The sequence below is a fragment of the Geotrypetes seraphini genome, chromosome 1, assembly GCF_902459505.1.
Source record: "Geotrypetes seraphini chromosome 1, aGeoSer1.1, whole genome shotgun sequence".
In the NCBI taxonomy this organism is placed as follows: Eukaryota; Metazoa; Chordata; class Amphibia; order Gymnophiona; family Dermophiidae; genus Geotrypetes; species Geotrypetes seraphini.
In genome coordinates, this window is record NC_047084.1 from 168064148 (window position 1) to 168077988 (window position 13841).

General features: G+C 39.1%; 1 protein-coding gene across 1 annotated transcript in view; it reads right to left on the bottom strand.

The window, feature by feature from the left end:
* Nucleotides 1–391: 391 nt before the first annotated feature.
* The window catches only part of GASK1B (golgi associated kinase 1B), a 102875-nt gene continuing 89425 nt past the window's right edge, over nt 392–13841 (bottom strand). Inside the window, exons 3-4 of the mRNA XM_033941344.1 lie at nt 5314–5540; nt 392–2266 (exon numbers count right to left, since the gene is read on the bottom strand). Of these exons, the coding sequence (XP_033797235.1) occupies nt 2059–2266; nt 5314–5540 (435 nt within the window). The 3' untranslated portion in view covers nt 392–2058. The remainder of the gene's footprint in view (nt 2267–5313; nt 5541–13841) is intronic.

The window sequence follows — 13841 nt, forward strand, 5'->3', positions numbered from 1 at the left end:
ATATTATTATTAAGACTTAGCCAAAAAGAAAGATTTATAAACTATAAAAAGTTTTACCTCATGCAAAATTGTTATTTCTTTAATAAGACATTAACTATTTTTTCTGAGGCCCTCCAAGTACCTACAAAACCAAATGTGGCCCTGCAAAGGGTTTGAGTTTGAGACCAATGGTCTATCGTGTTTGCGACACACTTTGCATCAAGCATCGGATTCACAGAGGCATTTGATTAGGTTGTTGCATTTTATTGCTGTTTGTTCCAATACTTTATCTACCATGGACCCTTGAAGAAGGCGTGTTGTCCGAAACACGGGCCGTGTCGGGTCCCTTGGTTGGTAATAAGGTTGTATATTTACTTTTTCACTAAAGTTGCAATAAATAGTGCCTGTATCCTGTACCTGGTCTGCAGTTTTCATTTTGGTTTTTGCTTGCTGCTTGGTTTACTGCAGGTTTCGTTGGATTTTTTTTCCAAGGAAAACGGTAAAGCACACTGAAGTGAGAGTTAATGAGAATAACCATTCATACACTGTACACAGCAAATCAACACTGTGTGTAAAAGTAGCCACTTTATTTTCTTTTGTTGTTGGGAATGCAGATATAATTTATCAAACTGACAACACAGAATCAATTGTTAAGCTCTTGAATTAAAAAAAATTATGTGCGTATATATATTGGGGATATATTAGCGCAGGGGTAGGCAATTCCGGTCCGCGAGAGCCGGATCCAGGTCAGGTTTTCAGGATATCCACAATAAATATGCATGAGATAGATTTGCATCTCAAGGAGGCAGTGCATGCAAATCCATCTCATACATATTCATTGTGGAGATCCTGAAAACCTGACCTGGCTCCGGCTCTCGCGGACCGGAATTGCCTACCCCTGTATTGGGGGAAAACTTCCTATAAATTCATCGTTGCACCACAAAATGAAACAGATCCGTAGTTAGGCGTAAACAAATTTCACAGTGTCTTACTGAAAAGATCGAAAGATGAGTTTTATATAGTGACTTAAAAGCCTGTGTAATTCATCTTGCCTTGTGATTTCTCTTATCAATGCTTTAATATTGGAGTACATGACAACAAAATGAATTTATGACACATTTGTCAAGAAAATAAAGGCTAAATTAGCATAAAATGGACCCCATAGTTACATATATGACTAATAAAAGGGATGGATCTCCTCTCATATGAGGAAGGTTAAAGAGGTTAGGGCTCTTCAGCTCGGAAAAGAGACAGATGAGGGAAGATATGAGTAAAATCTAAATAATCCTGAGTGGTGTAGAATGGGCTCCTTTTACTAAGGTATGCTAGCGTTTTTAGCGAACGCTATAGCACGCACTAGCTGAAAAATTACCACCTGCTTAAACCGTGAGTACACCTCTGTAAAAGAAGCCCCAAGTGGACCGATTTTTTACTCCAGCAAAAATTACAAAGACAAGGGGACACTCGATGAAGATACAGGGAAATACTTTTAAAACCAGAGGATGTGGTGTAACATAGCTGGTTTTTAAAAAGGTTTGGACAAGTTCCAGGAGGAAAAGTCCCCAGTCTGCTTTTGACTGAAATGGGGGAAGCCGCTGCTTGCCCTGGATCGGTAGCATGGAATGTTACTACTATTTGGGTTCTTGCCAGGTACTTGTGGCCTGGATTAGCCACTGTGAATAGAGGGTACTGGGCTAGATGGACCATTGGTTTGACCAAGTAAAGCTATTCTTATGTTCTTATTTAGGCATTTTAAGGGCTGAGCTTTGCAACTCTGTGCATAAAACTTCTGGAAGGTGACTTAGGAGATGTCATATAAATAGGTTCAGAATCTCAACGAATCTGTTAATTTTACATAACTGGAACGTTCTTCCGGAGTCTGTCATAGGGGAAAACACCCTCCAGGGATTCAAGACATAGTTAGACAAGTTCATAATGAACAAGGACGTATGCTGGTAGGACTAGTCTCAGTTAGGGTGCTGGTCTTTGACCAGAGGGCCGCCGCATGAGCGGACTGCTGGGCATGATGGACCACTGGTCTGACCCAGCAGCGTCAATTCTTATGTTCTTAGTTAGATTTTAATTCTTCATTGGTAACACTTTCACTCCATGTGCATTAATGTAGGTAAGAAGAATTTTGGCCCTTCTTTCTATCACATCAATCAGTTTTTCAATTCCTTGTCGACCACCTTGGCTGTCCCAATAAACTCTGTCAAGAAACAGAGACTGAAGGAGCTTCTCCCTTAAGTGCTGGCTTTTCATAATGGATATAGCAGATTCGGGGAACCTGAAACAAATCAAAGACGCAAGTCAGTCTCTGCACTTATGAGTTTAAATAATAATAAAAATAATAATATAGGCAATACTGACAGCCAGCACTATCTTTAAATATGGCACAGGGTAGCCTATGGCTTCCCTTTGCCCTGCATATAGGGCTGTCAGTACTATTTTGTGGTACCATGCTGGCAGAGTGGGAGCACTCATTTTTTTTATCATCTTTATGCAGATCAAACAACCAATAAAAAAAGAAAAAGACCTCAGTTAAAAATGCCATTTAAAAGGTGTTTGTTTGTTTTTTACCGAGCTTGGGCACCTACCGACACTTAAAATACCAGAGCTGTTTAGAGAATCAAGGCCTTAGTGCCAATTTGTGCACCTACTGTATATTTGACATTGCAGTGCAGACAAATCGGCGCAAGACCCCAGCGCGCCGCCTAAAAAGTGACTTTTAAAAAGCTCAGATGCAGAGTGTGAATGAGGAACCCCCCCCCCCCCAGTTTACTTCATACTTTTCACGCTGCCAGGGGGGGTTTGGAACCCTCCATTATAGAGTAAACTTAATTTTTTTCCTGATTTTTTTAGGAAAAAGTTAAGTTTTCTGTGTAATGTGGGGGGTTGCACCCCCCACACCCCACCCTTACGGCAGCACGAAGAGTAAACTGGGGGGTTCCCCATTCACAACCCGCGTCAGAGCTCTTTAGAAGTCACTTTTTATCGGCATGCTGGAGTAATGCACCGAATTGTCTACGCTGCAATGTTGGCGCATCAAAGTCTCGCGCACTTTTATCCCGTCACCGTATATTTAGGTGCCAGGACCTATACCTGTTGATACCAGGTGTCATTCCCAGTGCCCAATTTGCACATCCTGGTATTCTATAACACTGTACATAAATTTTAGGAATGCCCTTGACCCACCCATGCAATTCCCATGGCTATTGGCTATGATCCCTTTAGGCTGTGCGCTATGGGATAGGACGCACATCTTGAATCGGCACTCAAATATCGTCTCTAATTTGGGCATCATTTATAGAATATGGAGGTAAGAGCATACAATTTCTAATCTAATCTAATCTTCGGTTTATATACCGGGTCATCTCCCGAAGGAGATCAGCTTGATTCACAAATGGTCAAGATCAGAAAATATCATAGAATATAAACCTAAAAAAATTAAAATGCTATTAATGCATTACTTCCAGGAATTCACTAGTAGAAAAACCGAGGTATGAAATTGAATGGAAGCCAAAGGAGTAAAATGTACTATTAATGCGACACTTCAATAGGTAAGCCAATAAGGTATTGCGTGAATAGCCAAGTTTTTAGATTTTTTTCAAAATTGTTGCAGCTGACCTATCAATCTAACAGAGTCAGGAAGTTTGTTCCAAATTTCTACCAGTTTGAACGCCATAGATTTGCTAAGCTTCACAACAGATTTAAGTCCTCTAGCAGAGGGAAACGATAATTTATATATCTGTGTAATCCTCGAATAGCAAGATCTAGTAATATTCCAATATAAAGGAACTGAAGGGTTGAATATTCCATAAAGGAACTTAAAGATAATGCATGCACACTTAAACTGTATCCTAAAACAAACTGGAAGCCAATTAAGTTTTCTCAACAAAGGGCGAGACACGATCATACTTTCTTTTTCCAAAGATAAGTTTAGCTGCCGTATTTTGTATCAATTGTAGCCGATCTAGACTACTCTGTTTAATACCCAAGTAAACCAAAATTATAATAATCCAGTTGAGCAAGCACAGTGGACTATACCAGGGGTAGGCAATTCCGGTCCTCGAGAGCCGGAGCCAGGTCAGGTTTTCAGGATATCCACAATGAATATGTATGAGATGGATTTGCATGCACTGCCTCCTTGAGATGCAAATCTATCTCATGCATATTTATTGCGGATATCCTGAAAACCTGACCTGTCTCCGGCTCTCGAGGACCGGAATTGCCTACCCCTGGACTATACCAACACTAAATAGTGTTCTTGATGGAATAGTGATCTAACTTTCCTTCTTTACCAGAGATTTTATCTGATCGTGAAATGTAAGTGATGAATCCAAAATAATACCCAGGATTCTGGAAGAAAAATCTAATTGTAATGAAATACCTGTTTTCAGTGTAACATCAGCAAGGAGGTTTTCTGATCTAGGCCCGATCCAAAGCAATTTGTTTTTTGATGCATTTAATTTCATTTGAATGGACACTGCCCACGTCTGTAATTTGGAGACACAGCAGTCTATGCCCGAAACCAAATCGTTAAGATCAGGACTGATTTCCAATAGAATGAAAATGTCATCCGCATAAGTGAATAAGTCTCTCTGCAGATGAGAGACAATAGTTTTTCAATGAAGTCATGTAGCTGTTAAACAAAATTGGTGAGGGAGGGGAACTTTGCGGCACCCCGCAATTAGGTGTCTACCCTCTAAGTATACCTCATAGGATCGCAGCAAAAGGAATTTGCTACACCAATCCAAAACCACATAGTTTAAACCTATAACGGATAGCTTACGAATCAAGATATCATGGTGGACCACATCAAACGCAGCCGACAACGTTAATATGCTAAGACATGCATATTGATTGCATTCACTGGCAATAGGTTGTTTGAGCAGGAACACAAGTACACCATAGACCCTATAAAATAGCTCAATATGATGTGGAACCTCTTACAACGCTATTATCTATGATTCTTTGGACCCCTACATAACGTGGATTCATTTATAATATGATTAAATATATTGGACCCCAACATCAGCATCATGGGCTCCTTTTACAAAGGCGCGCTAGCGGTTTTAGCGCACACAAGTCGCTACCGCCTCCTTTTAAGCAGGCGGTAATTTTTCGGCCAGCGCACGCTATAGCGTGTGCTAATCCTGTGCACGCGCTATAGCGTGCGCTAATCCTGTGCGCGCGCTAAAAACGCTAGCGCACCTTTGTAAAAAGAGCCCTATGTGTGGCCTATGGTGTAATAAAAATCATAAACTTTTTCAATTACAAGTTGCATTTATAGAAAAGACCTTACTAGGATGTTAGGGTATCACTGTTACTTACTCTTTTATTCCTTCCAATAATTTGAAATCCAAGTTATCTTCACTCCTGTCAAAGAAGCCCTTATTATCTATGAATACCAAGTGCCTGGGGTTATGCCTCCTCTGGATAATGTGTGTTAAATTAATTTGGTCTTGACGATCACATTTAAGCTTCAATCCTTGCTGCATACAGGCATCTTCCTTGCGAGGCTTAAACCCACAACAATGTCTGTCCAGTCTATTGTAAACCTGAAATATAAGCAGAAGAAACTGGAGATGGTGTATGAAACATGAGAAAACATTCATCATAATGTATTCAATTAGTGGCTCAGATGTCTTTTCACTAATAGACTATTGCAATTCACTTTTAAAAGGAATATATCATAAGGATTTGAAACGTTTACAGTTAATTCAAAATACGGCCATTAAGTTAATTTCAAAGGCATCAAAGTATGATCATGTTACCCCTCTGCTAAAAGACGCCCACTGGTTGCCAATTTCACATAGGATATCTTATAAAATAGCTCTTTTAACATTTAAAACCATGCAAACCAATTCTCCAGCTTTTATTGATAGATTATTGATCCCTTATGACCCACCAAGATCTTTGAGATCCATAACCCAATCTAACCTTAATATCCCTTCATTGAAGATGATTGGCACACGTCGTACTACCATTTTTTCGGTAACAGCCCCAACGATTTGGAATTCTCTTCCGTTGTATTTAAAAATGGAAAATAATCTAACATCATTCAAAAGCAAATTAAAATGCTTCCTATTTAAAGATGCTTTTAACTGAAGTTTTACTTTATCTTAAATTTAATTTTAATTGACGTCTTAATTTTAATCTCTTTTTACTCTTTTAAATTAATCTCCCTGCCCTTTTGTTCTTTCCATTAATGTCTCTTCCATTTACTATAACTATTGTATTTCTCCCCCCTTTACCTTATGTGTCTTTTGTTCGTTCGTCTATAACAACTTTGTATGTATTATAGTTCGTCTGTAGTTTTCTTTTTTTCTTTAAAAAAAGTATGTATTAATTGTAATATTGTTTGTCTAAAGGAAAAATTTTTTTTTACTCTGTACAACGCTTTGTAGAATCGATAAGGCGTTTAATCAAATAATTAAATAAACAATAAACAATAAACAAACTACTAGAGGAATTGTACTAAACACTGCATTCTATGGGAAATATTCAGATAGACACAGTGGGGGGGAGCACAGTGAATTAGTTATTGTGATTATTTGAAAAGTTCTTTAGAAGAACTATTTAGATTTAGCTCACATCTTTCATTTGACACCTCATAAGAACATAAGAATAGCCTAACTGGGTCAGACCAATGGTCCATCAAGCCCAGTAGCCCGTCCTCACGGTTGCCAATCCAGGTCACTAGTACCTGGCCAAAACCCAAGGAGTAGCAATATTCCATGCTACTGATACAGGGCAAGCAGTGACTTCCCCTATGTCTTTCTCAATAACAGACTATGGAGTTTTCCTCCAGGAACTTGTCCAAACCTCCTCTAAATCCTCCACTCTTCTTCTGTTCTCTGTCTCCGTCTCTGTTAATAATACTGTCATTGTTCCAGTCTCTTCTGCCTGCAACCTTGGAGTCATCTTCGATTCTGACCTCTCATTTTCTACACACATCAAACAAACTGCTAAGGCCTGTCTCTTCTATCTCTACATCATCATCAAGAGTCTCCCCTTTCTCTCTGAGCACACTATCTGGACTCTTGTCCATGCTCTTGTAACCTCAAGCTTAGATTACTGCAATCTACTCCTAACTGGTCTCCCTCAGTGTCGCCTCTCCCCATTGCAATCTGTGCAAAACTCGGCTGCACGACTCAACTTCTACCAATTTCGCTACGCTCCTGTCACCCCTCTCCTTAAGTCACTTCACTGGCTCCCTATCTGCCATCTTTGAGGCTTGGCTAAACCACAAGTCAATGTATACCCAAATTGGGTGTTATGGAGAGGTACTAAGGACCTCAAGCGCTCACAGCTATAAGCCTGATATATTTTTCAAGCTAATAACTACAAAGTGAGCTATCATCGGTCTCGTGTATTCTCCTTTTTCTTCAATTTTTATCAAGAAATTTTTTTATCTTTTAATATTTTAAATATTTTCAGTGTTTTAAATACTTTAATTACAGGTCTTATTTTATATTTATATAATGATCTTCATTTATTAAGCGATACTCTCCCACTATAGAATATCTCCGTTTCGCTCATATTACATTTAGAAGAGCTTCATCAGGGAAAGCGCCAACAATAGCACTGTTTATACCATCGGCACTATATAGTCAAATTTCAACAAAATAGTGAGGAGACTACAGATTTCGAAGGCACAGAGTGCCTATCGTGGCGATCGACACGGTAGGCACTCTGTGCCTTCGAAATCTGTAGTCTCCTCACTTTTTTGTTGAAATTTGACTAAATAGTGCCGATGGTATAAACAGTGCTATTGCTGGCGCTTTCCCTGATGAAGCTCTTCTAAATGTAATATGAGCGAAACGGAGATCTTCCGTCGTGAAGCTAAGTACTTCATAATTATATTCTATAGTGGGAGAGTATCGCTTAATAAATGAAGATCATTATATAAATATAAAATAAGGCCTGTAAAGTATTTAAAACATTGAAAATATTGAAAATATTAATAGATAAAAAAATTTCTTGATAAAAATTGAAGAAAAAGGAAAATACACGAGACCGATGATAGCTCACTTTGTAGTTATTAGTTTGAAAAATATATCAGGCTTATAGCTGTGAGCGCTTGAGGTCCTTAGTACCTCTCCATAACACCCAATTTGGGTATACATTGACTTGTGGTTTAGCCAAGTCTCAAAGATTTTAGTGTGGTTCACAAGAGTTTAAAGAATTATCCCTATCTGCCATCACATACAGTTCACGATCGTATTGCTGACCTACAAGTGTGTTCATTCTGCTGCTCCTCAATATCTCTCCTCACTTCTCTCTTCTTATATACCTCCCAGAGAACTCCGTTCCTTAGATAAGTCATTCGTTACCCTTCTCCTCCTCTGCCAATTCCAGACTTTGTTCCTTTCATCTAGCTGCCCCCTATGCCTGGAATAAATTACCCAAGTATGTCCCTTCCCTTCCCTTGTTTAAAAGCAGACTGAAAACCCACATTTTTGATATAGCTTTCAATCCTTAACCCTACTCAATAGAACTTGCATCTTTCATTTGACACTTCATAAGAACATAAGAATAGCCAAACTGGGTCAGACCAATGGTCTATCAAGCCCAGTAGCCCGTCCTCACGGTGGCCAATCCAGGTCACTAGTACCTGGCAAAAACCCAAATAGTAGCAACGTTTCATGCAACCAAGAAGTGGTTTACCCCTTGTCTGTTTCAATAACAACCACTAGCAATGCGTTCCAGAGCTTAACTATTCTCTGAGTGAAAAAATATTTCTTCCTATTGGTTTTAAAGGTATTTCTCTGTAACTTCATCAAGTGTCCCCCTAGTCTTTATAATTTTTGATGGAATAAAAAAATCGATCCACTTGTACCTGTTCTACACCATTCAGGATTTTGTAGACTTCAATCATATCTCCCCTCAGCCGTCCCTTTTCCAAACTGAAGAGCCCTAACCTTTATTTTCTTTCCTAATACGAGAGGAATTCCATACCCTTTATCATCTTGGTCACTCTTCTTTGAAACTTTTCTAGTTCCGCTACATCTTTCTTGAGATAAGATGACCAGAACTGAATGCAATACTCCAGGTGAGGTCACACCATGGAGCAATACAGAGGCATTATAACATTCTTAGTCTTGTTAACCATCCCTTTTTTAACAATAACATAAGAACACAACAAATTTCCATTCGTGCTATTTTTAATCTAATCTAATGTTTGGCTTTATATATCGAGTCATCATTCTAAGAAAGCATGACTTGGTTTACAATACTTAACCTAGCAAATAAAACCATGGGAATAATGGCAAAATTTCAAGAAAATTAATTTTCAAAGTGTTTTGCAAATAAAGAGGTTTTTAAAGATTTACGAAAAAATAAAAGCAAACCAGAACTCCTTAAAAGAAGCGGAAGATCATTCCAAAGTTGAGAAAACTTTAAAATCAATGATTGACTGAAAATCTTGACTCCTTTAATTCCTTTTCTGGAAGGAAGGGATAATTTAAATTATTGGATACCTCTTGCAAAAGAGAATCTATAAACATTCCAAGATAAAGTAATAAGAGGAATAAAGATACCATATAGGATTTTGAAAACAACACAAGCACATTTAAATTGAAAACTAAAATAGACCATGAGCCAATGAAGGCTTTGGAATAACGGAGTCACATGGTCAAATTCGATGATGAAAGCATAGCCCCATAATGTCTTACACAGATGACATTTTGCTCCTCATCCCCACAACCAACAACCAGTCAGATGTCACCAACAAAGTCTCAACCAATATTGAAAGAATCCAAAATTGGGCAACAATCAACAAGCTAAAACTAAACCAATCCAAAACCAAAATATTATACTTCCACACAGCCCAACAAACAGCACCAACAAGCATCACTCTCCGATCAGGCCACACCCTCACTGTCGATAAAACATCTAAAATCCTAGGCTGCATTCTTGATGCCACGCTAATCATGGAAGCTCAAATCTCTAATATCCAGAAAAAGTCCCTCTTCACCATTAGGCAACTAAGACTCATCAGACCATACTTTCATCAGCACCATTTCACTCTGATTGTACAGTTGATGATCCTACCACAGCTGGACTACTGTAACACCGACTACATAGGTATCAATACTGCACTGATCCATAAAATGCAACTCATACAAAACACAGCTGTAAGACTAATTTTCAACCTGAAAAAATACGACTCAATATCAGCCTTCATCAAACAACTACACTGGTTATCCATTCCATTGCGAATAAAATTTAAAACTTCATGCATCATATACCAAATAATACATGGAAACTCAGCAGCTCCACTCATCCAACTCTACTCAAAGGCATGGTCTACCTCCTACAGAACCCTTAGCAGGATACCACTAAACCTTCCTTCAACAAAGAATCTCCAATACAAGCAAATTTTTCACTCCATGCTTACCTTCCTAGGGGTGAAAACCTGGAATGACCTCACTGAAACGATCAGAATGGAACCCAACTACACCATATTCCAGAAAAAACTGCAAACCTACCTCTTTGACACTTGAATATCTCAGATCTTCCCCTGGCCAAATGTTCCCCCCATGTCTCCTCCCCTTCTCTCCCTGCCTCCCTCCGCTTCCTCTCACTTCTCTTTGTAAGTCGCCTTGAGCCTGTTTAGGTATGTGCGATACAGAAATAGAAGATTAGATTAGATTAGAGGAGGGAAGTTAGGCTGATAAAACCATGAAACAAGAACAAAACCTGAGGAAAATTAAACTGATTGGGACTTCACAAAGACTGATAAAACCAAGGACACAACCTGGAAAAAATTAAACAGATTTGCCACTTCACAAACACACATAGAAACATAGAAACATAGAAGATGACGGCAGAAAAGGGCTACAGCCCATCAAGTCTGCCCACTCTGCTTACCCACCCCCTGTCTATGCCCTAATGACCCAGTTATGCTTATAAAGCATGATTTCGAGACATAACCTGGGCACTTCACAAACACAAAGGAGGGAAGTTAGGCTGATAAACCCATGATTTCAACACATGACCTAAGAAAATTAAACAGGTATTGAGCCTGGACACTTCACAAACACACAGGAGAGCAGTTATACTGAGAGAACCATGATTTCAACACACAACCTGGGCACTTCACAAACACATTGGAGGGAAGTTAGGCTGATAAAACCATGAATCAAGGACATAAACGGAGGAAAATTAAACAGATTGGCACTTCACAAACACACAGGACAGTTGTGCTTATAAAAGCATGATTTCAAGACATAACCTGGTCACTTCACAAACACAAAGGAGGGAAGTTAGTCTGATAAAACCATGATTTCAACACACAACTAGGGCACTTCACAAACACAGAGGATGGTTTCAACACACAACCTGAGGAAAATTAATCAGATAATAACACAGCACCACCGTATAGCAGCACATATGTGCCCACATTACAGTTCTACAGGAACCACCACCAATTACATCCTTTTCATTCAGTTAAAAAAACTCTCAAAAACATAACATAATCATTGCTCTATCATACAAACTGTTGCCTAACATCCATGTAATACAACACACTAAGGTCCTCTTTTACAAAGGCACACTAAGCTAAATCAATGCGTGCGCTAACCGCTAACGCATCAATAGGATAACATGCACGCGTGCTAAAAAGCTTAGCGCATCTTTGTAAAAGAGGGGGTAAGAGAGAGAAGCTGTCTGCTTTTGTTTTTATATATAGTCAGACCCTACACAAAAGCACTATTTATTTATTTATTTTAACATTATCATTTCTATTGCTGAACAGATTTTTCCTGTTTTTTTTAACTCTTCACAATTATATGTTCTCTGTGATCATTTACCACCACTGGTCACGTCAACAACACTAACAACTTCAGACAGTACAAAAACTGTTTGCACTACATGACATAAAACCTACACTGTACTTCTACTGTGTTTCACGTAACAGAACATACATCTTCCAACAGGCATCGGCTACAACACCTTCCAGTGTGCCTACGGGGACAAATTGTATGATAATACTTCCATCAAAGTTTAGTTGGGACCCTACACATCATTCTTAAAACATTTAAAATCTCTACATACTAGCTAAACCCATTACACCCCTGTATATTATTCTGTGGAACATTTATTGTTCTACCTACTACTCTTCACAAACATGTCTCCTGGATGCCTCCTTCCCCCCCCCCCAAAAAAAAAAAAGCAACATTTCAACTTTAATAAGAAAAAGACTATACCATTAGGAGACCAACTCAAAGAAATACCATATTTCGCAGACCACATGACACACTTTTTCCACCCCCAAAAAGAGGGTGAAAAAGGGGGGTGCGTTTTATGGGCCGAATACACCGCGTCCCCTCCTTTTTTAAGTGGTGGTGGTCCAGCGCGGTCTCCTGCAGGACGGCTGCCTCTTTGCAGAGCAACACACAATGCAGGAGCGCAACCTTTGCGCTTCCTGCCTGGTCCCGCACCGCTCTGTGATTGGTTGCAGTCAATTACTGGACCACCAGCTGGACCACCGCTACTTTAAAAAGGTATGGAGGGGGGCTGTGGGCGGCTTCGGGATGCCGGCTGATTCTTCAGGCGGCTTCGGGCTTTGGGCTGCAGGCTGCTTCGGGCTTCCCAGCACCATACCACCAGACGCACCTATGTGTAGAGGAGGAAAAACCAAGAAGAAAAAAATTCTGAACCAAATTTTTTTTTTCTTGGTTTTTCCTCCTCTACAGGTGGGTGCGTCTTATGGTCTGGTGCATCATATGGTCCTAAAAATATGGTAAATTCACAACAATTTCAAAATTTACAACCACATCATCTTCCTTTACATGAAAAGCAACCTACAAGATAAATTGGAAAAGCTAAAGGTATTGAAAAAATATCAAACTTTTAGTATTCTCAAAGAACATGAATCAGAACAAACATGTTATCAAATTTAAGAAATAAAAAGAAGAATAAAAACTGAAACATCACAACAACAACACGCCGGCATAAACCACCCCTTCAAAAGTTTTTCAAAGCAAAGATGGCGCCGGCGCTAACGGGAGGACCCTTGATAAAGCAGGACGCGAAACATATTGGGTCCAACCCTCCCAAACTGCCCTAAAAAAAAGCTGGAGTTAGACAAAAAGAAGAACTTCATTAAGATAAGTCCATGGTATTTATTTATTTAATATGAAGAGATAAATTATGAAGCACTGAGCACTTTAGAGTTAACTGAGCACTTTAAAGTGAATGGAGTAATAATAACAGTATAAAAAAAGAATACAAAATTTATATTGAGCCAGAGACGATATTACCACTTAAAGCTCACCTCAATGAAAGCTTATTGATGCTGTGGAGTGGTGGGGCTGAGGCTCAGAATAAGAAGAAAGACAGAAAGATAACGGGCTAGCTGTTATAGCTGGCTGCACAATTGGTGGATTTTTAGAGGTGCTTTTAATTTAGGTACAGGCATTTTGCACCATGTTTTCATTGGTGCAAATGACCATGCCTAAATTTAGCTGTGGTTCCAAAGTGTGAGCGCTGATCTATAAACTGTGCCTAACTTTTTTAAGTGCAGCTTTTAAAGTAACGCAGGGGTGGGGATGGAGGGTCGCAATCCAGTCAGGTTTTTAGGATTTTCCCAAAGAATGAGCATGAGATCTATTTGCATGCACTGCCTCCATTGTATGCAAATAGATCTCATGCATATTCACTGGGGAAATCCTGAAAACCCAACTGGATTGCAGCCCTCGTTCCCCACCCCTTGAATAGCACTTGCGCCCTTTTTTTTTGTACACCATGTATAGAATTTAGCCCTATTATACTGAATTTCAACATATACCACCTTTAGTGAATTTCTTCAATAAAGCGGTATATAAATCCTAATAAATAAATAATTACTTAAT